A 22211-nucleotide genomic window follows, 5' to 3' on the forward strand; every position below is an offset into this window, starting at 1 on the left:
ACTGCCCTCGCCCTCCCCACTGCCCGTTCCCCCCAGACACATACCACCTCCTCCCTCAGACACATACCGCCCTTCCCCGCCCCACTGCCTGTTCCTCCAGACCCTGAGCAGAGCAGAGCCTATGCCAGCCCACCAGGCTGTCAGCCAGGCAGCTTCTTCCAGTGCTACCCTTCCCATCCCCCACTGCTCGATCCCCCCCAAACATGTACCCCCCACCCCTTCGCCCACTGCCCACTTCCCCCAGACACGTATGGCCCTTCCTCATCCCCATTCCCACCAGACACATCCTGCCCTTCCTGTCCCTCACTCCTATTCCCTCCTGACAGGTCCCACCCTTCCCCTCCCCCATTGCCCCCAGACATGTCCTGCTCTCCCCTTCCACCCTGGGGCTCGAGCCAGGCCGCCTGGCGTGGTCACAGTGATCCTCTTCCCACCAATTCCCCCAGCACCCACTGCAGCCGTCGCTCTTCCCGTGCTTGTCCTGCCAGGCACATATCCCCTTCCCACGCCCGCCCCAGTCACCCCTGCCCGGCCGCCTCCTGGCTGCTGGCCTCCTCTTCCTGGGTCCCTCCGAGCTGGGCCTCCCCCCCGGCTCCCAGCGGCATCAACCCGGTGGGCTCCTGGCCCAGGTGAGTCCTCTGGTGCTGGGTCATCGCTGCCCTGCGGCCGAAGGCCCTGCCGCAGTGAGGGCAGCGGTAGGGCCGCTCGCCGGAGTGGGTGCTCTGGTGCTGGAGCAGGGTGTAGCTGCGGCTGAAGGCCTTGCCGCAGTCGGAGCAGGTGTAGGGCTTGAGGCCGGTGTGGACGCGCCGGTGGAGGTTGTAGGAGGAGGAGACGCGGAAGGCCTTGCCGCACTGAGGGCAGCGGTAGGGCCGCTCGCCGGTGTGGGTGTGCTGGTGCTGCAGCAGGGCCGCGCTGGCGCCGAAGCCCTTGCCGCAGTCGCCGCAGACGAAGGGGCGCTCGCCGCGGTGGCCGCGCTGGTGCTGCCGCAGATTGGAGCGCTGGGCGAAGGCCTTGCCGCACTGGGGGCAGCCGTAGGGCCGCTCGCCCGCGTGGATGCGCTGGTGCCGCAGCAGGTGGGAGCTCTCCAGGAAGCGCTTGCCGCACTCGGCACAGCCGTAGGGCTTCTCGCCACTGTGGGTGCGCCGGTGCCGCCGGAGGTCGGCGCGCTGCCCGAAGGCCTGGCCGCAGTCCGGGCAGGCGAAGGGGCGCTCGCCCGTGTGGAAGCGCTGGTGCTGGATCACCGTGGAGCGCTGGGCGAAGCATTTGCCGCACTGCGGGCAGGGGAAGGGCTTCTCCCCTGTGTGCACCCGCCGGTGCTGGACCAGGTCCGAGCTGTGCCCGAAGCTGCGCCCGCACTCGCCGCAGGTGTAGGGGCGCTCGCCCGTGTGGGTGCGCTGGTGGATGAGGAGCTTGGAGCTCTGCGAGAAGGCCTTGCCGCAGGTGGTGCACCGGTAGGGCCGCTCGCCGGTGTGGGCACGCCGGTGCTGGGCCAGGTGCGAGTCCTGCCGGTAGCTCTTCCCACACTCGGGGCAGGTGTAGGGGCGCTCGCCCGTGTGCGTGCGGCGGTGGCGGGCCAGGTGCGTGCGGTTCCCGAAGCTCTTCCCGCACTCGGGGCAGAGGTTGGATTTCTGCCCCGCGAGGGTGCTGGGAAGCAGCTCCGGGCCCCCTGCCCCTCGGCGTGTCTCCCCCGCTGGGTCGCCCTGCTGCTGGGCCACCCCATTAGCGTCTCCCCACGCAGGGCTCCGGGACGTCCCGTGAGGCTCTGTTCCTGCAGGCCCCTCCTGCCGGGGATTCGCCGCCTCGGGTCTGGCACCTGCTGGGAGAGGAAGGCCAGACAGGGCTGTGCCGGGGAGGGGGAATGGCAGAGGGCTTTGCTCCCAGTCCCACAGGACCCTCGGCTCATTCCCAGCCAATGTGGCTCTTCCCTCACCTGCGCGGGCGCCTCCGGGGATCTCGCCTCCCCGAGGATCCGGGACCTGCGGCTCTTCACCTGGCTCCATGCGGGAGGCCTGGGCAGCTACGGGGGAAGGAAACGGCAGCTGTTCGCTATGGACGATGCACCCAGCTTTTACTCCCGCCCCAGGGGCACAGACCCACCCACATCTCCTGCCGCCCCACGGCTGCCTGGGGGGGTGTCTCTCCAGCCCCCATTTGGTTCTGATCCCCTCACGGCCCAGGCTGCCCCACAGCTCTTGGGGCTGGGGAGGGGGCTTCTGTCATTTAGCTCCTCCCCCAGCTCCTGATGCCCCACAGCTGGCTCGGAGGGTCTCCCCAGCCCCCAGCTCCTGATGCCCCACAGCTGGCTCGGAGGGTCTCCCCAGCACCCAGTCCCTGATGCCCCACAGCTGGTTCGGAGGGTCTCCCCAGTCCCCAGCCCCTGATGCCCCACAGCTGGCTCAGAGGGTCTCCCCAGCCCCCAGCCCCTGATGCCCCACAGCTGGCTCGGAGGGTCTCCCCAGTCCCCAGCCCCTGATGCCCCACAGCTGGCTCGGAGAGTCTCCCCAGTCCCCAGCCCCTGATGCCCCACAGCTGGCTCGGAGGGTCTCCCCAGTCCCCAGCCCCTGATGCCCCACAGCTGGCTCGGAGGGTCTCCCCAGTCCCCAGCCCCTGATGCCCAACAGCTGGCTCGGAGGGTCTCCCCAGTCCCCAGCCCCTGATGCCCCACAGCTGGCTCGGAGGGTCTCCCCAGCCCCCAGTCCCTGATGCCCCACAGCTGGCTAGGAGGGTCTCCCCAGTCCCCAGTCCCTGATGCCCCACAGCTGGCTCGGAGGGTCTCCCCAGTCCCCAGCCCCTGATGCCCCACAGCTGGCTCGGAGGGGCTCCCCAGTCCCCAGCCCCTGATGCCCCACAGCTGGCTCGGAGGGTCTCCCCAGTCCCCAGCTCCTGATGCCCCACAGCTGGCTCGGAGGGTCTCCCCAGTCCCCAGCCCCTGATGCCCCACAGCTGGCTCGGAGGGTCTCCCCAGCCCCCAGTCCCTGATGCCCCACAGCTGGCTCGGAGGGTCTCCCCAGTCCCCAGCTCCTGATGCCCCACAGCTGGCTCGGAGGGTCTCCCCAGCCCCCAGTCCCTGATGCCCCACAGCTGGCTCGGAGGGTCTCCCCAGTCCCCAGCCTCTGATGCCCCACAGCTGGCTCGGAGGGTCTCCCCAGCCCCCAGCCCCTGATGCCCCACAGCTGGCTCGGAGGGTCTCTCCAGCCTCCATTTAGCTCCGACCTCCCCTGTCCCAGGATGCCTCAGAGCAAGCTGCGGGGGGAGGGGTCTCCAGCCACATTTAGCCATGCCCCCCCCCCAGAGCCATGCCCCGAGCTGTCGGGGGGGGGGGTCTCCAGCCACATTTAGCCATGCCCCCCCCCCAGAGCCATGCCCCGAGCTGTCGGGGGGGGGGGTCTCCAGCCACATTTAGCCATGCCCCCCCCCCAGAGCCATGCCCCGAGCTGTCGGGGGGGGGGTCTCCAGCCACATTTAGCCATTCCCCCCCCCCAGAGCCATGCCCCGAGCTGTCGGGGGGGGGGCTCTCGCCCCTACTGAGCTCCGATCCCCCCCGCCCCGACTCTGCGGCCGCCTCCTCCCGGCAGCGAGGTCCTGCCCCGTGCCCCGCTCACCGCCCCGCGGCCGGGCGCGTTGTCCCCGGGCGGGCGCGCAGCGGCCCCAGCGGCGCTTCCGAGGCCTGCAGCGGCCGACACAGGTAACTTCTCAGGATTTGCTACTTTGGGTGCACTGAGCATGCGCACCGGAACTGAGCAAACTCAGTGTCCCTCGCTGTAGCCGCTGCCCTCTCTCTGCCCTCACTGCCTCTTGTTAGTCTTTAAAGTGCTACATTGTCCTGCATTTTGCTTCAACTACCCCAGACTAACACGGCTACATTTCTATCCCTGCCTCCTCAGATTTGCTTCCTCCTCTTCGGAGGGGTTTAAAATGATGAAGGGGGGCAAATTGCAGGGGGGGGGGAGTGTCAGGTTCTGAGCATGGGGCAGAAATTTACCGGCTGGAGGCATCAATCTTTTATTTTTAGCTGCAGAAGAGGGGCAAAATTTGAAAAATCAGGGGGGTGGGGGGTGGTAGCCTTGGTTAAGCCCGGGCTGGGGGACACTGCCAGACCCTGTGCACGGAGAAAACCCCCGTTTAGGGAGGGGGAGAGGTGGGAACAGTCACCCAGCAGGACAAGCCACCTGATGTCCTTGTAAATATCAGTTTTCCAGGGGCAAAGTCTTTTTTTTTCTTTATTTTCCCTGGACGCTGCCTGTCAGCCCCCGAGCAGGGGGCAGGCTCCTGGGCTTGAGTTCTTAAAGGCACAGGCCTCCCAATTCCTAGACGGTCAATGCTTAGACACCACCGTTCCTCTGTAGGTGTACAAGTGTGAAATATTCTACATACAGTTCCTGTCTCAAACTCTGCCTCTCACTTTTTTAGTATTTAATAGTTTTCTCTTTGTTTCTCTGTCTATCAGAAGTCACTGCATCTCCTTTCTGTCATGTATGTATGACAGAAACTGTGACGGTCACAAAAACGGAGAGGTTTCACTTTTTGCCTATACACCTGCACCTGGAGTAACGGTAGTTCGGACTAGGAAGCCTAGCCCGAACTATCTAGTCCGTGCCGCGTGTAGCCGCGCGGAAAGGGTTCGAACGAGCAGGGATTTAAAAATGGCGGCGCCCAGTTTATGCAAATGAAGCCCGGGAAATTCAAATCCCGGGCTTCATTTGCAAGTGCGGTATGCCTACGTTACCCTCCTAGTTCGAACTAGGAGGGTAGTGTAGACATACCCTGAGAGACTGGCAAGAAAGTAACACTGAGAATATTGCGGTTTTTCAGCCCGGACTGACATACCGATCCTGGAATAAGTTTTAAGAGATCAGGTGGCAGTTCCTCTTTTTACTCTTAAACAACTTTTAGCTGCCTTCCCAGCAATTTAGCTCAGGCTCTGGCTTTCTCTGAAACGGTTTTACATTAAGCTAAATTTGACAGAAGCAACACTAAGAGGGATACTTCCAATAAATAACCAAGACATTGAAATCCAAAATTACTTGCTGAATCTAATTAATACTCCAGCTGTAGGGAGGTTAGACTGATTTTGTATTCACAACTGGAATCACAAAGTGATACATGCTAAAGTTAAAATTACTTAAATATAACATAGGAGTTGTTCATTTCTTTCTTGTGCTTCACAGAATTGTAGAAATGTAATCATGGTAAGAAGCTTCCAAAGGTCAACCAGTCCAGTCGCCGGGGCTGAGGCAGGACCAAGTCAGCCTCAAAAAAGTCTCTTTGTCTCTTCCTCCTCATTTAAAGCTGCACCTTTACTTAAACCCTGAAAATATCAGACATGAGTGGTCAAATTTGGTAATTTGCCGAATTTTAGCCTTTGCAAGTTTTTAGCCCTATACGTTTCCTCCTTTTAAAAAGGAGTCAGATCACATTCTTTAGAAATGTTGCATCCATGAGCCATTTGCTCCTCTCATAAGCTGTAAAAGACACAGGCATTTCAGTCTATGAGGATATGTCTAGACTACAGGGTTTTGTCGACAGATACTGTCGACAAAGCTTCTGTCGACAAAGAGCGTCTAGACTACATCCAGTTCTGTCGACAAAGTGAGCCGCTTTGTCGACATAACAGTGTGGACGCAAAGGACAGTGTAGATGCAATAATGCCTTCTATCAACAGAACTCTGTCGATAAAAGGCGTTATTCCTCGTAGAATGAGGTTTACATACGTCGACAAAACTGCTGAGTTTTGTCGACGTTATGTCGACATAACTCAAAGGCAGTGTGGACGCAGGTATAGTTTTGTCGACAAAAGTCCACTTTTGTTGACACACCCTGACAGACTTTGTCCGCCAACATCTCACAACCACTGAAGCAATTCAGCCCATCACAGAGATAGCTAATCCGAACCACTACATACACAAAAACAACCACCCACACTTTGTGTTATTTTTCTAATCTCAACAACTAGGGGGCTGCCATCACCCTTTCCACTGGCTGGAAACACAATTTACAGTCAGTGCTATAGGAGCTGTGAATTAAGCCAGCATTCAGTTAAAAGAGTTGTTCCTGATATTGAGTGAGCAGAAGGGGTTTTTTTATTTATTTATTGTTAAAGTTTAGGCTGCTAAAGAACAGTTTATTTTACCACTTTTCCATTTTATTTAAAGATGCCTTTATAGTAAGTTATTCCCAGTTACAAAAACTACAAACCTTAACTTACACAAAAAGAGAAACGCACCATTTGTAAAAGAACTTAAGATAGTAACAGAACATTGAGATAGTGATAACAATCCAACAGATTTATAAAACTCTCTGATTTTCAAATAGGAATGTTAGCAAATTACTTTGCATGCTTAGCCTAAACAAAGAAGCTAAAAGTCATTTGGACAACAATTGTTAGTTTGCCAGAATTTCCAGCTACTGAATGCATACTTTAACCTTAACCAGTTTCAGATCCATTGATTTCTGATCCCACAACTACTCTAGTTTACTGAACATCTTAATTTAAATTCTAGCGTTACTGAATCTTAGTTACAATGCTAGAGTTATAGGATTTACCATTCTTATTTGACTAGGTGCTACCAAAATCACAGGTAAACCTTTCAGAAGTTAACAAAGCTAAGAACTTTCAACTCACTACTTCTGTAGCTAAAACAAACTTGTAGCTGGATGGAAAAATTTCCCTCATTATAGGTGACTAGAAGATTTTATACAATTTAAGCAGTTTTCCCAATAAGTCCAATAAGTGGACTTGTCATACATTTATTACCACAGTCCCTCAGAGGTTTCCTCGTGGACCACTGCCCCATTCTACTAGGCACAGCAGTGTGAAATTCAAGTTTGGATGGAACTATCACCACGTGGAATGGAGACTAAAAGGAAATTAGCACTTACAGTTTTCTTTCTCCAGCCATGGACTCTGTCAGTTCCTCTTGCAATTGCTGAGTTTCTTAGTTGATGGAGTTTGTTCCTGGGATTTTCTAGAGACTGGAGAACAGAGAGATTCTAGTAGGGTAAAATACTTCCGCCACTCCAAAACTCTTTCTATATGAAGAATAGAAAGGGGCTTTTCAAATATAAATGCGCCTCAACAAATTGTTCCAAAGAAATTATTTCTTCAAAGCCTTTCACAGAGAACTCGGAGCTTAAAGCAAACTCCCCTGCTCTGTGCCTGCAACTGCAGGAAAGAACTTCCTACTTCACTCACATCAGAGCCCTCAGCTACTCCCCGCTTTTCAGCAGAAAATGATCATCGCATGAGGAGAGTTCTTCAGAGCTCTTCTCCGTTCTCATTCAAAGTATACAGTTGGCTAGTGTGGAAAAGGGATAATCCTTTTTTTGTTCATGTTGATTAAAGATTTGCCTTATTAGCTACTGTTCTGTAACTGTGTAATTTCTACTGCATTATATTTTGCACTGTTTCACTTATTATAACTTCCATAAAGTCTCCAGTTTAAGACAAACTGAAGAGAAACACAACAACAACAAAAATCCTCATGAGAGATTTCCTGAAAGGACTAAAAAAAAAAAATTCTGTACTATCTGGTCTCGAGAAAAAGGAATGGGAGTGAGGGAAGCTGATAACAATTTTCAAATACATTAAAGACTCTTTTAACAGGGAAGCTGAATGTTTGTTCTCCATGTCGACTGAAAGCAGGATAAGAAACACTCAGACTGATCTGCAACAAGGGAGATAATGGCTGAAATCATAGTTATACTAACCTGTAGGAAGAGGAGATCTTAGCACTGGTGTAGTCCCCTTACTAAGGGCCTGCGTCTAGACTGGCAAGTTTTTCCGCAAAAGCAGCTTTTGCGGAAAAACTTGCCAACTGTCTACACTGGCCGCTTGAATTTCCGCAAGAACACTGACAATCTCACGTAAGAATTCCACTTGAAAGTGGAAGACAGTATAGGGGACAGTGATCACGAAATAATAGAGTTCATGATCTTAAGGAAAGGTAGAAGGGAGACCAGCACAATTGAGGTAATGGATTTCAGGAAGGCAGATTTTGATAAGCTCAGAGAACTTGTAGGTAAGGTCCCATGGGAAGCAAGACTGAAGGGAAAAACAACTGAGGAGAGGTGGAAGTATTTCAAAGGGACGTTGTTAAGGGCCCAAAAGCAAACAATTCCGCTGTGTAGGAAAGATAGAAAATATGGCAAAAGACCAGCTTGGCTTAACAAGGAGATCTTGCATGATCTCAAAATAAAAAAGGAGTCATATAAAAAATGGAAACTAGGACAACTAACAAAGGATGAATATAGGCAAGCAACACGGGAATGCAGGGGCAAGATTAGAAAGGCAAAGGCACAAAATGAGATCAAACTAGCTACAGGCATAAAGGGAAACAAGAAGACCTTTTATAAATACATTAAAAGCAAGAGGAAGACCAAGGACAGGGTAGGCCCACTGCTTAGTGAGGAGGGAGAAGCAGTAACAGGAAACTTGGAAATGGCGGAGATGCTCAATGACTTCTTTGTTTCGGTCTTCACCGAGAAGTCTGGAGGTGTGCCTAACGCAGTGAATACAAGCAGAGAGAGGGTAAGTTTAGAAGATAGGATACACAAAGAACAAGTTAAAAGTCACTTAGGAAAGTTAGATGTCAGCAAGTCACCAGGTCCTGATGAAATGCATCCCAGGATACTCAAGGAGCTGATAGAGGAGGTATCTGAGCCTTTAGCTATGATCTTTGAAAAATCATGGCAGACAGGGGAGATTCCAGAAGACTGGAAAAGGGCAAATATTGTGCCCATCTATAAAAAGGGGAATAAGAACAACCCAGGAAACTATAGACCGGTCAGTTTAACGTCTGTCCCAGGGAAGATAATGGAGCAGGTAATTAAGGAAATCCTATGCAAACACTTGGAAGGTAATAAAGTGATAAGGAATAGCCAGCATGGGTTTGTGAAGAACAAGTCATGCCAAACTAATCTGATAGCTTTCTTTGATAAGATAACGAGCCTTGTGGATAAGGGAGAAGCGGTGGATGTCATATACCTAGACTTTAGTAAGGCATTTGATACGGTCTCGCATGATATTCTTATTGATAAACTAGGCAAATATAACTTAGATAGGGCCACGATAAGGTGGGTGCATAATTGGCTGGATAACCGTAGTCAGAGAGTTGTTGTTAACGGTTCTAAATCCTGCTGGAAAGGGATAACAAGTGGAGTTCCTCAAGGGTCTGTTTTGGGACCCGTACTGTTCAATATCTTCATCAATGATGTAGATATTGGGATAGAGAGTACGCTTATTAAGTTTGCAGATGATATCAAACTGGGTGGGGTTGCAACTTCTTTGGAGGATAGGGTCATAATTCAAAATGACCTTAGCAAGTTAGAGAAATGGTCAGAGGTAAACAGGATGAGGTTTAATAAAGAGAAATGCAAAGTGCTCCACTTAGGAAGGAACAATCAGTTCCATACATACAAGATGGGAAGCGACTGTCTAGGAAGGAGCATGGCGGAAAGGGATCTAGGGGTCATAGTGGACCACAAGTTGAATATGAGCCAACAGTGTGATGCTGTTGCAAAAAAAGCAAATATGATTCTAGGTTGTATCAACAGGTGTGTTGTAAGCAAAACTCGTGAAGTCATTCTGCCACTCTACTCTGCACTAGTTAGGCCTCAGCTGGAGTACTGTGTCCAGTTCTGGGCGCCACATTTCAAGAAAGATGTGGAGAAATTGGAAAGGGTACAGAGAAGAGCGACAAGAATGATTAAAGGTCTAGAGAACATGACCTATGAAGCCAGGCTTCATGAACTGGGCTTTAGTTTGGAAAAAAGAAGATTAAGGGGGGACATGATAGCGGTTTTCAAATATCTAAAAGGGTGTCACAAGGAGGAAGGAGAAAATTTGTTCCTCTTGGTTTCTGAGGACAGGACAAGGAGTAATGGGCTTAAAGTGCAGCAGGGGAGGTTTAGATTGGACATTAGGAAAAAATTCCTAACTGTCAGGGTGGTCAAATATTGGAATAAATTGCCAAGGGAGGTGGTGGAATCTCCCTCTCTGGAGATATTTAAGAACAGGTTAGATAGACATCTGTCAGGGATGGTGTAGGTGGAGCTTGGTCCTGCCTTGAGGGCGGGGGGCTGGACTCGATGACCTCTTGAGGTCCCTTCCAGTCCTATTATTCTATGATTCTATGATTCTATGATTAAGATTGTCCGTGTTCTTGTGGAAATACTATGCTGCTCCCGTTCGGGCAAAAGCCCTCTTGCACAAATGCTTTTGCGCAAGAGGGCCAGTGTAGACAATGCAGTATTGTTTTGCGCAAAAAAGCCCTGACTGCGAAAATGGCGATCGTGGCTTTCTTGCGCAAAACCACGTCTAAATTGGCACGGACGCTTTTCCGCAAAAAGTTCTTTTGCGGAAAAGCGTCCGTGCCAATCTAGACGCTCTTTTCTGCAAATGCTTTTAACGGAAAAACTTTTCCGTTAAAAGCATTTGCGGAAAATCATGCCAGTCTAGATGTAGCCAAGGTGTGTCTGCTTATTCTCTGGGAAAAGCCTATGTGCTGTAGTCTAGCCCCAGAGACTACAATTCCCATAAGCCCTTGAGGAAACCAGGAGGGGACTTACCCTTTGTTTGGGGTCTGATTCTCCAATGTGTGGAGAGTGACTCTCAGCAGTCTGTGGACTCTTCCCTTTGTTTTTGGAAAAAAGGAGCCAGGCTGCTGTGGAGGAGTTTTATCCAGTCCAGGAGCTGTTAGGTTGCAGCTACAGACTTGGATTCAGAGCCTTTGGGACTGGAATCTAGCAGGCTGCTTCTGATTGGCCTTCGGCTGTACCTGTGGCTAGAAGTACTACCCTGCACCCAGCACACAGAAGGAGACTAGAATCATCCACTTCAGCTGCAAAATCTTCAAGCGCACCCACGCAAGCAAATGTAATGGTACTGTGAGTCCAGAGCAGTGCACACTCCGGGCTGGGATAAATGGTGGCAGTGCAAATGCCAGATAGATACGTTCCTATTATTTCAGTGTACTTTGTTAATGTTATTCACTGTTAATCTGTTAACAACTTAAAGAAAGTGGCTATGTCTACACTGGTGTGATCTTGCGCAAAAGCAGCCACTCTTGCGCAAAAACTTGCTGCCTGTCTACACTGGCCGCGTGTTCTTGCGCAAGTAAACTGACATTCTAATGTATGAAATCAGGGCTTCTTGCTCCAGAACTCTGACGCTCCCGCTCAGGAATAAGCCCTTTTGCGCAACTGTTCTTGCGCAAGAGGCCAGTGTAGACAGGCAACATGAATTTCTTGTGCAAAAAAGCCCTGTGGTTAAAATGACCATCAGAGCTTTCTTGTGCAAGAGAGCATCTACACTGGCATGGATGCTCTTGCGCAAAAGCACATGCCAGTGTAGACACTCTCTTCTGGAAGAGTTTTTGCACAAGAACTCTTCTGCCAAAGAATTTTTGCATGAGAACCCGCCAATGTAGACGTAGCCACAGAGTTTAAGTAAAGGTTTTTCATTCTAATGTAATCTACTGGATGTATATTATTTATGATTTGTAATTGTTGGTCTGGAGTTAGATCCAGATTATTGCTGGAATAATTTTATTCCTGGAGGCTCCCAAGGCACACCAATAAGTGTGTACAGGGCCAGCCAGGTGGAGGCACCACCATTGTATGTTCTTTATGAGCAAGGGACAGCAGCAAGGGGGTGGATAGGGTTTCCCCAATTAAACATCACCACCACTGGGGTACTCAGGATCTCCTTTTATGTTAAAACCATCAGGCGCCCGGGCACATCTGTGTGTGTGATCTGCCCCCAAGTAACCTGGGGCGGAAAAAGGGGGTTACACTGGTAACAGGAAGACATACAAATAAGGGCAACCCCCTATTAAATATGCATTAGACATGGCAATGCCAGTGTAATGTATTAGAACAGCCGCATCCCAGGGCAGCGAAGGAAGAGATTTTGCCCTGGAGAGTGACCCAAATGAGGGCCATGGGTGAAGAGAAGGCAGGGGAGGGCGATGAGGCAGATCAGGGCAGACATGCTGGTGGTTCTGCAAGACTTGGGGCGTGTGGGGATGTTCCAGTGTGCCTCTGTGCTATTTCTGTCTACCTTGCCGAGTGTGTATTTCCTGTAGGTATAAAAGAGTTCCTACGGTGCAAATCGGGATCGTCACACCTGTGGGCCAGGACAGGATCCCACCCCCTTACAAATTCTTCGGGAATAAAGGGTTCACCCCCACAACCTTCTAGCGGAAAAGCACTGCAAGGAGCCATTGGGGTGCTTTTGTTGCCAGCTGCATTGTTACAACAGCCTCAGCTCAGCTCCAAAAATACACCAACCCACTATTTCATAATAGGGACAGCTGCCTTTCCTCTAGGGCATTCGTGTTTCATGAGCAGCACACAGAGTCAGGAAGTGCTTGTTTTGTTAAATCAGACTATCGGGAAAGGAAAAGGAAGATAACCTTCATCCCTGCCTCTTTAGTCTCCTCTAAAATGCTTCACATATCTGGGGGACAGTCCTCAGACCTTATGAAATCCACTCTCTGTGAGGCTCCATTCCTAGCACAGCTAGAAATGTGATCTTGTAACTGGTTTGAGGTGGTTGCTGGTTAAGTTCAGCATTAATTAGTGAGACCTCATCACTCAGCTCTTCCATGTGACTGATTAGCAATAAAATAAACCTGTATAATACAGAAAGGTCAGACATTACGGCTGTGTCTAGACTGGCCAGGTTTTTTGGAAAATCAGCCGCTTTTCCAGAAAAACTTGCCAGCTGTCTACACTGGCCGCTTGAATTTCCGCAAAAGCACTGACTTCCTACTGTAAGAAATCAGTGCTTCTTGCGGAAATACTATTCTGCTCCCGTTCAGGCAAAAGTCCCTTTTGCACAAAAGCTTTGCACAAAAGGGCCAGTGTAGACAGCTCAGATTTGTTTTCCGCAAAAAAGCCCCGATTGCGAAAATGGCGATCGGGGCTTTTTTGCGCAAAACCGCGTCTAGATTGGCACAGACGCTTTTCCGCAAAAAGTGCTTTTGCGGAAAAGCGTCCATGCCAATCTAGACGCTCTGTTCTGACAATGCTTTTAATGCAAAACTTTTCCGTTAAAAGCATTTCCAGAAAATCATGCCAATCTAGATGCAGCCTACCACTATAGAGAACACTATTCCAGGGACTGTCGCTTACATGAAGAATGGGAAGTGACTATCTAAGGAGTACTACAGAAAGGGATGTAGGGGCCATATGGCCCATAGTGGACCACAAGCTAAATACGAGTCAACAGTGTGATGCTGTTGCAAAAAAAAAGCAAACATGATTCTGGGATGCATTAACAGGTGTGTTGTGAGCAAGACACGAGAAGTCATTCTTCCACTCTACTCTGCGCTGGTTAGGCCTCAGTTGGAGTATTGTGTCCAGTTCTGGGCACCGCATTTCAAGAAAGAGGTGGACACGCCGGAGAAAGTCCAGAGAAGAGCAACAAAAAGGATTAAAGGTCTAGAAAACATGAGCTGTGAGGGAAGGCTGAAGGAATTGGGCTTGGTTAGTTTGGAAAAGACAAGACTGAGCAGGGGCATGATAGCGGTTTTCAGGTATTTAGAAGGGCGTCACAGGATGGGGGGGGGGGGGCAGGAATTGTTCTCCTTGGCCTCTGAGGATAGAACAAGAAGCAAGGGGCTTAAACTGCAGCAAGGGAGGTTTAGCTTGGACATGAGGAAAAAGTTCCTAACTGTCAAGGTGGGGAAACACTGGAATAAGTTGCCCAAGGAGGTTGTGGAATCTTCGTCACTGGAGATATTTAAGAGCAGGTTAGACAGACACCTGTCAGGAATGATCTAGATCAGTGGTTCCCATTTTAATTTTCACAGGGATGTGTGTCCTCAAAAAGGTTGGGAACCACTGATCTAGATGGTGCTTGGTCCTGCTGTGAGGGCAGGGGGCTGGATTTGATGATCTCTCGAGGTCCCTTCGAGTTCTAGTGTTCTATGATTCTAAGAAGCAATGGGCTCAAATTGCAGCAAGGGAGATTTAGGATGGACATTAGGAAAACTTCCTAGCTGTCTAGGTGATTGAGCACTGGGATAAATTGCCTAAGGAGCTTGTGGTATCTCCAACACTGGAGATATTTCAGAGCAGGCTAGACAGACATCTATCAGGGATAGTGTATATCATGGGTACCCAAACTGGGGGGACATGCCCCCTTAAGGGGGCATGAAGAAATTCCAGGGCTGGGGGGGGGGGAAGGTGATCCAGCTCCCCCCGCACCAAGTTTTGCTGCCCCAGTCAGTTCCTTTTTTTTTTGCTCAACAAGTTTTGCTATTTGGGGGGGGGGGGGGAGGGGCGGGAGGGTTTTTCAAAAATCAAAAAGGGGGCGTGATGCCAAAAAGTTTGGGAACCACTGATGTAGATGGTGCTTGGTCCTGCTGCATGAGGACAGGGGACTGGACTTGATGGCCTCTTGAGGTTCCTTCCAGTTCTAGCGTTCTGTGATCTTTCTTGGGTTGATAATCTATCAGTAATTGGCCAATCATTAATACACGAATAACCAAGAATGGATAGAAATGGTGATGGTACGTTTAATAAATAACCTCTTAAATGTAAATTTGGAGAGCATGTCAGCTTTGAATGAATGTACTAAAGGCAAGGCAGGACATACAGAGAGGAAGACAATCACCCACAACTGCAGAATGCCCTTTCTGAAGTTTCACACAGTCTGGATCTGGTTTGCCAATGGTCTTACTTCATGACATCTGAAGGAAGTGAGTGCCAGCCCATGAAAACTTATGCCCAAATAAATTCATTAGTGTTTTAAAGTGTCATAGGACTCCTCATTGTGTTTGATGAAATGACCCCTCAGATACTTATCACTTTAGTTCAGCATTTCAATCCTTATCAGTTTTCTCCCTCTGGTGTACATTTCCTCAATTCCCTCATCCTTGTAATTTTCCAGTTGTTTCCACACCTACATGTTAGTCATTGTTTTAAAACTTTGACATTTGTATTCATTACATATCCAGCAAATCCGTAGGAGTTAGTACACTGGCAAAATAGATCTTATACCATATTTAACATGTCATTGGATTATTGCATTGTAAACTTTCATTCCCTGATAGACGTGGTTCTCTTAACTGCAAAGCATCATGAGACTTTTGCACCCAGATGGACTGTAAAATCTTTTCTGACCTATCTTTAAATGCCAGCATCTGTGTCCGTTCCAATTTACTTATCCCGACACATATGCCATACTTGTGTACAACCTAGCTGCTCCCTTGTTCTATTAGTACCACTCGCATGTCCCTTACGTGGCAAAACATTTAGGACTTGCAACTAATGGTTAAAACATCTGCAAACAGCACCCTCTCAGTACCTCTCCAGTCCTTATTTCAGCAGCTAGCCTAGCAACCTGTCACACGTATACTTCATACACTTGCATAGCTGCCCAGCCTTTTGGGACTTCACAAGCTAACAAGTCACACTTGGGCGTAACCAATTGCCAGTTAAATGGGGTATTTAACCGGACCCCCTCAGTGAACTGTGGGATGCACAGCTCAAAGGAGAAGTTTGGATTAGGGATGTAAAGGACTAGTCAGCTATCCGATCAGCAACTAGTCAATAGGATAGTTGACTAATCACTCCCCTGCCTTGCTGTCTCTTTCAGATAGAGGCACCAGTGGGGGAGAGGGGGAAGAGGGGTACTGAAAAGTGGCAGTCTGCTGACCTCAGGCTCCTCACTGGGGCTCTTGTATATTTCAAAGGCAGAATGCGGAAGTGCTTATCGACTAGTGGATTGAAATTCCATCCACTACTCGACTAGCAAATTAATCGCTACTTAACATCCCTAGTTTGGATGAAGGCGGCAGTGTGACCTGGGGCAGGAGCCCGGGGTGCAGGAGGGGGACAGAGGGTTGCGGGGAAGGAGGGGCTGAGGCGCCAGAGGCAGGATCTAGCTGGGAGACTGACCTGGGAACTCCTGGTCAGCAGTCCAGCATGTTTCTGAGTCAGGCTCCTTTCGGCCCCACCCACACGAGCTGCAGAGCCCATGAGTGTCTGTGAATAGCTACGAGCCTGAGAGGAAGGGGAGGGGTACTTTGTGCACTGCCGGAAACTGGTCAGTGGCATTGTGCGGGGGGAGGGGGCAGTGCACAAAGCCTCTCCCCCCCCCTCCGGTCTCACAGCTGTTCAAAGACACACAGCCCCGCAGCTGCTGTTCTGAGCGGCGTGCAGGGGAGCAGGGCAGGCAGGGTGCCTGGCTGAGGTTTCCCCACTGAGGAAACCTCAATGGCTTGGGGGGCTGGATGCAGCCTGTATTTTGCCCAGCCCTGTCCTAGACACATACATTTATGTTTAGCCGTATTAACGTGCATACTGTTTCCCTGAGCTCAGTCTGCAGAATAACCCCGTTCACGGTGAATCAGCGAACTGTCCTTTCCATTATTTACTACTCCCCGAATTAGCATGGTATCTGCAAACTTTATCGGCCATCATTTTATGGGTTTTTCCATTGATCAACATGAGCAAAGGACAGGCCTGGGCGATAAGTGGCCTGCAGGTTGGATGCAATACACCAGGCTTAACCCCTGACGGGCCGCCAGATGCTTTGTTTACCTGAGTGTATGGCCACTGGCTGCTCCCGTTGGCTGTGGTTCACCATTCCCAGCCAATGGGAGTTGCGGGAAATGGCATGAGCCAGGCCACCACTTCCTGCATCTCCCATTGGCTGGGAATGGTGAACCACAGCCAATGGGAGCTGCGAGCAGCCATAACTGACACTCAGCACCTGGTGGCCCACCAGGATCTAATCCTGGCCAACCGCTTATTGTCCAACCCCGGCATCGGATTAATACTCGATCTCTGCAGGAGCTGACTAGAAATACAATTGCTCAGTGACGATCCCCTGATCACAGTTATGTTTGGAGACATCTCGGTTAGCCAGGTGTTAATCCATTTCCTGAGTGCCAGGTTCAGCTTTTATAAAATAGCTCGGTCTTCACAGAATGCGGAGGAAGCCATTTTGTTCTACAAAATGGCATCTCCCCGTGTGTTCAGGGGCCAGGTGCAGTTGTCCCACGGACACAGCCCATCAGGAAGTCATATTCAGGGTTCACATGCAATGTTCCTTCTAATTTTTTTCCCATCCATATGCAGAATAAATTTGGTTATGTGCACTGAGGCATGTGCTGATGTGCACCACCCATAGAAACACACGCTGCCGGCAGTGGGTGCGGTGCTAATCAGTAGGGCAGCATTGGAATCTCTCCGCCCAAGCGCTCAGCTTACAGGGAACACTGCTCCCCTGAATTTGCAATCCACATGTTGCATCCAGAGAGGGCATGCCATGGCTCAGCTCATAAAACCCAACTCCACTGCCTCGAAAATCCCACTAACTGCTCCTACCCAATGAAAGATCTGTTCTTCTCCATTAGTTTTGTCCTCCTGTCACCTTCGTAAATACTACCCACCCCTCCACCTTGAAGTCTTGTGTTTTAGAATAAGCGTGGGTTGAGAACTGTCTCACTGGAATTCAAAAAAATACCACTCCACTGGTTTCCATCATAGTGATTATCGAGCTATTTAATCGAAAGCTGCACTTGCTGTACTCGGTTCCTCGCTCACACGTGGTGGTTTGCTAAGTGTTGCACAAGGTAAAATTTTTGATTGAAGCCTTTCCCACATTCCATACATTTATGAGGCTTCTCTTCCTGGTGCGTGAAGTGATGCTGGGAGAGGGTGAACTTTTGACTAAAGCTTTTCCCACACAGGGTGCATGTATAGGGTTTCTCCCCGGTGTGGATTCTTTGGTGCTTCTGGAGGGATTCTTTCCGTCCAAAGCTTTGCCCGCATTCAGTGCATTTGAAGGGTTTGGCTCCGATGTGGGTTTTACGGTGAGTGCAAAGGACCCCCTTCAGCCTGAAGCTTTTGTTGCAGTCGGGACACTGATAGGCCTTCTCGCCCGTGTGGATTGTCTGATGCGAAGCAAGGTGCAAATACTCTCTGAATTTTCTCCCACACTCCGTGCAGCTGTAGTTCTTCTCCTCTCTGTGAATTCTCTCGTGCCGGCTGAGTAACGATTTGCAGGTAAAGCTCTTTCCGCAGTCGGCGCAGACATGGGGCCTGTCCCCCGTGTGCTTTTTCTGATGCCATCGGAGGTGGGAGTTGTGGTAATAGCTTTTCCCACACTCGGCACAGCTGTAACGTCTCTGTCTGGAGCCAGCTGTTTGACACGCTGCTGAGCTGCCACTGTAACTTTTCATGTTGCTGCGACTTGTATTCAGTTGTGCTCCCGTACTGGTGCCCTGCAGGGTGAAGGTGCAGTTCAATTTCTTGGAAATGTTTTTACATTGAATAGATTTGCAGCCTCTCCCCCCATAGGGCACCCATGCGGCTTGGGTGTGGCTCCCTCGCTTTCAAGGCCTTCACCCCACTCAAGACCCTGGGGACTCCCCGAGAACGCCCTGTCCCGCTCCGCTAGCCCTTCCTTTGGGGGTTTCCTGTCCCTGTTCTCCCTCCCGATCCCATCACTAAACCCTCTAGATGGGTCTCCGGTGCTCAATAAGTGTGTGTGTGTGTGTGTGTGTGTCTCTCTCTCTCTCTCTCTCTCTCTCTCTCTCTCCTCTCCTCTCCTCTCCTCTCCCCTTCCCTTCCCTCTCCCCCCCCCCCCCCCCGCTAAAAGCACTGGACACTTATGGGGTGTCTCCGACTTGTGCACTGTGTGACCATGCAGAATGAGGCTTGTCTCGCGTCGGAAACTTTGCATCGATAGGGTCTCTCCCCCATGTGAGTGCTCAGGTGTGTCCGAAGGGATTCTCGGCAAGAAAACCTTCTGCCACACTCAGCACACTTGCAGGGATGTGCTGCCTCACTAATAAGCTGCCAGCGCTGCAGGAGGCGCGAGCGGTTACCGAAACCTTCCCCCGTTCACTGAGTGTATTTAGCGTTTCCCTCACATGGGATACTTGGTGCGAGCCGGTGTCCTTGGATTTCCTCAAGCCTCTTTTACTGTGGGCGGATTTACTCCTGCCTGGAGGGTTTCCCCTCTGTCGTCCCACCTCGCCCTCACTCTCGCTGGCGCCTGCCCCGTCGGGGCACCGTGGTCTTCTTGAGAACATCTTGTGCAGAGTCACCTCCACAGCCCCTTCCTCCTGGGGACTCTCCTCCTCAATTTCATGGGCCGTCCCGGTACCTGTTGGGAGAGAAAGTCCAGATGGGACTGACTCCCTGTACAGAAGGGCCAAGCAAAGGGATCTATCGCTGATGACCGAACCTGATGGTCCGTAAGTGAATCCCCTCCCCCACCCAATCTTTCCACAGAGGGGAGAGGAGAGGCCAGTTCTACCTCAAACTCTCACCTCAACGGTAAGAAAAAGACTGAGGGAGGAGAAGGGTTTTTTCCAGGGCTCAGGCTCTACCCTCTGGGATGGAGGGATTCTCAGTGGGTGTCACCCGTTCCTCACCTGTGATACTGCCTCTTGGGATTTCCCTTTCCTCATAGCGCTGGAGATCTGGGATCCATGGCTCTTCCCCTCGCTCCATCCGGGACAGCGCATCTGGCATCGGGATGGGAAATCCTGCATGTTGGAAAAAGGTACCTGCATCACAGGGAGCTGAGTCTTCGTCAGACATCTAACTACAAAAAACATTATGAGAAGCAATTCCATTCTAGGCACAGCCTGTTTTCCTGGCACCACCAACCCCTGACTTTCCTTTCAGTCATGATAAGAGGAAGCTGCACACCAAGGTTGGGGGTCCTAGCTCTTACCATTTAGGAGGAGTTCTTGTGCAAACAGAGACATTTACAGACAGACAAATTCTAAAATACATAGTAGATTTGGGTCATAGTCTCCGTGATGAAGACTAGAACAGCTGCTCACCTAACGAGAGGAGAGTCTCATAGTTCTCCTGCATGACATCCCTGTAGAGTTGCCTCTGCTCTTCATCCAAAATAGCCCACTCCGCTTCAGAGAAGTACACGGCCACCTCCTCAAACGTCACCGGCATCTGAAATGACAGGTGTCTGCACTCAGCCCCTGCCTGCTCTGGCCACAAGCCCACCACTCGGGCACAAGGAGCAGCAAAGGGCAGTGCCATCACTGTGGGTGCAGCATTGGAGGAGGAGAAAGAATCCATTCCCCACTATCCCAACCTCCTCCACCCAGCAGGGGATGCCAGACTCAGCCTGCCCCCAAAGCTCCCATCCCTACAGAGCTCCTAACCCCAGCCCAGGCCACAGGCGCCGGCCCCTGCTGCCACAAGGGAGCCCCTCTGACATGTTGTTCCCACGGTAGTCCCAGCCGTCAGTCACGGGATGAATGGCCAGAGGCGTGGCCAACTGGAGTGGCATGCAGTGAGCTGTACTGGGCTGGTGGGAGCTCCACATGCACATGGCCCCTCCCAAATAAAGGGGTGTGATAAGGGGAAAGAAGCAAAGCTGGACAGACTATTGAGTGATGGAGGAGCGGGCATTCGGCAGGAGGAATGAGCGAGGCCAGACAAGGAGGCGCAGCAGAGACTGTTTCACACTCACCATAAAGCCGAACCTACGGAGCGAGGCCACCACTTCCTGGCCTCCTTCACTCCCTTTGTCATAAGGAACAAGCAAATAAGGCGCAGGGAGATCTAAAGGAAAATAAAGATACTGTTGGAGGCACCCACACAGATACATACGAGCCTCACAGTTCTCACAGGAACAGGAAACCACCCCCATTTCACTCGTCGCTCGGCAACCGAATGCTGTTCCGATGGTTTCAAACAGGCTGCCTCGGGGACACCCTTCCCAAGACCACATACAACTTATTACCCAGTTGCCGTGGACACAACCGATTCACTCTCAAGTCACAGCTCAGCTCTGGTCCTGGGTGGAGGAACCTCTGTGACATTTCACCAGAGGGAGGCTCCATCTTCTCAGAGACCCTTCTCTTCCGATCACCCAATGGAGACCTGGGAAATATACATGTTGTCAGCTGTGTATGAGGGACAATGGTATTTGTTACCCCAAAAATATTCTCACTGGAGACCACCCAGGGTTACACTAGTATGGGCGTATTTCCACTAGGTAAAACTAAAGAGGAGAAAGCAGCCACCAAAGATTTAAACTAAAGATAGAACACACTCTCTCTCTGTCATACACACACAAGCAAGCACACACCCCTCCATTCATTCACGCCCATTCATTCCTGCCCTCTGGCACTCTCACACTTTCACAGACATATGAGCTATGTCTAGACTGGCATGATTTTGCACAAATGCTTTTAACGGAAAAGTTTTTCCGTTAAAAGCATTTGTGCAAAAGAGCATCTAGATTTGCGCAAAAGCATCCGTGGCCAGTCTAGATGCGGTTTTGCACAAGAAAGCCCCGACCGCCATTTTCGCCATCGGGGCTTTTTTGCGCAAAAGGGCTTTTTCCCAAGCGGGAGCATCATAGTATTTGCAGAAGAACACTGACAATCTTACATGAGATCGTCAGTGTTCTTGCGCAAATTCAAGCGGCCAGCGTAAACGCACCCATGGGTTGCAGAAGGAGCCAAGGCATGTGGCTCCTGGAGGGTCTGTCTGCTCATCATGGCTGGGGAAGCTGGTCAGGAGGAGACACACTGGAGAGGAGCTTCTCAGGAGCAGGGGAAGGAAAAAGAAAGAGTCTAACATGTGCTCCTTCTCTTTATATAGTGTCTGAATAATGGCTCCTGTGACTCATTCACCTCGTCATCAGAGAGCATGCCCAGACTTCCCTTTATCCAGCAGAGAGCATGCCCAGACTGTGATAACTCATTGAAATGTGCTCCATCGTTCCCTGTCTTCTTCAAACACACTCTCACACTCTCTCTCCATTCACCATGGGGAGAATGCAGCTTAGGGAAAGTTACAAGCAAGGTGGCTGAGAGTTACACAGATGCAGCTTACAGTAAGTTTCTGAGAGTTACACACAGAGCTGGCCCAAACTACAGGCTGACCGGGCTACTGCCTGGGGTGCCCCATAGTAGGGGGTGGGGCCGCGCCTGCGCCGGGTACCTAGGAGGCAGGGCTGAGCTGGGGCCATGCATGCGTCGCACTCCAGGTGCACAAATGGCTTGGGCCAGCCCTGGTTACACAGATTACAAAGTTTGACAAAGATCACAATAAGCTGCAGCTTAAAACCTTAGACCTTACAGTTTGGTGTAGTTTTAGAAAATCCATGTATATAAATCAAGCAGGGGCGGCCCGTGAGCCTAGGCAGTCGCCTAGGGTGCCGCCCGCCTGAGCACGCGATGATGATGTCACAGCCATTGATGGCC

General features: G+C 50.9%; 1 protein-coding gene across 1 annotated transcript; it reads right to left on the minus strand.

The window, feature by feature from the left end:
* Nucleotides 1–58: 58 nt before the first annotated feature.
* LOC102443689 (uncharacterized) lies at nt 59–22045 on the minus strand. The gene is made up of 8 exons (XM_089778981.1): nt 21445–22045; nt 20741–20880; nt 20468–20559; nt 19815–19941; nt 19398–19511; nt 18891–19126; nt 17594–18239; nt 59–1582 (listed from the first exon to the last, which is right to left on the minus strand). The coding sequence occupies exons 1-8, from the start codon at nt 21501–21503 to the stop codon at nt 519–521; spliced, it is 2478 nt and encodes an 825-aa protein (XP_089635107.1). The 5' UTR covers nt 21504–22045; the 3' UTR covers nt 59–518.
* Nucleotides 22046–22211: the final 166 nt, after the last annotated feature.

The sequence above is a fragment of the Pelodiscus sinensis genome, chromosome 5 (assembly GCF_052426305.1).
Source record: "Pelodiscus sinensis isolate ZL-2025 chromosome 5, ASM5242630v1, whole genome shotgun sequence".
In the NCBI taxonomy this organism is placed as follows: Eukaryota; Metazoa; Chordata; order Testudines; family Trionychidae; genus Pelodiscus; species Pelodiscus sinensis.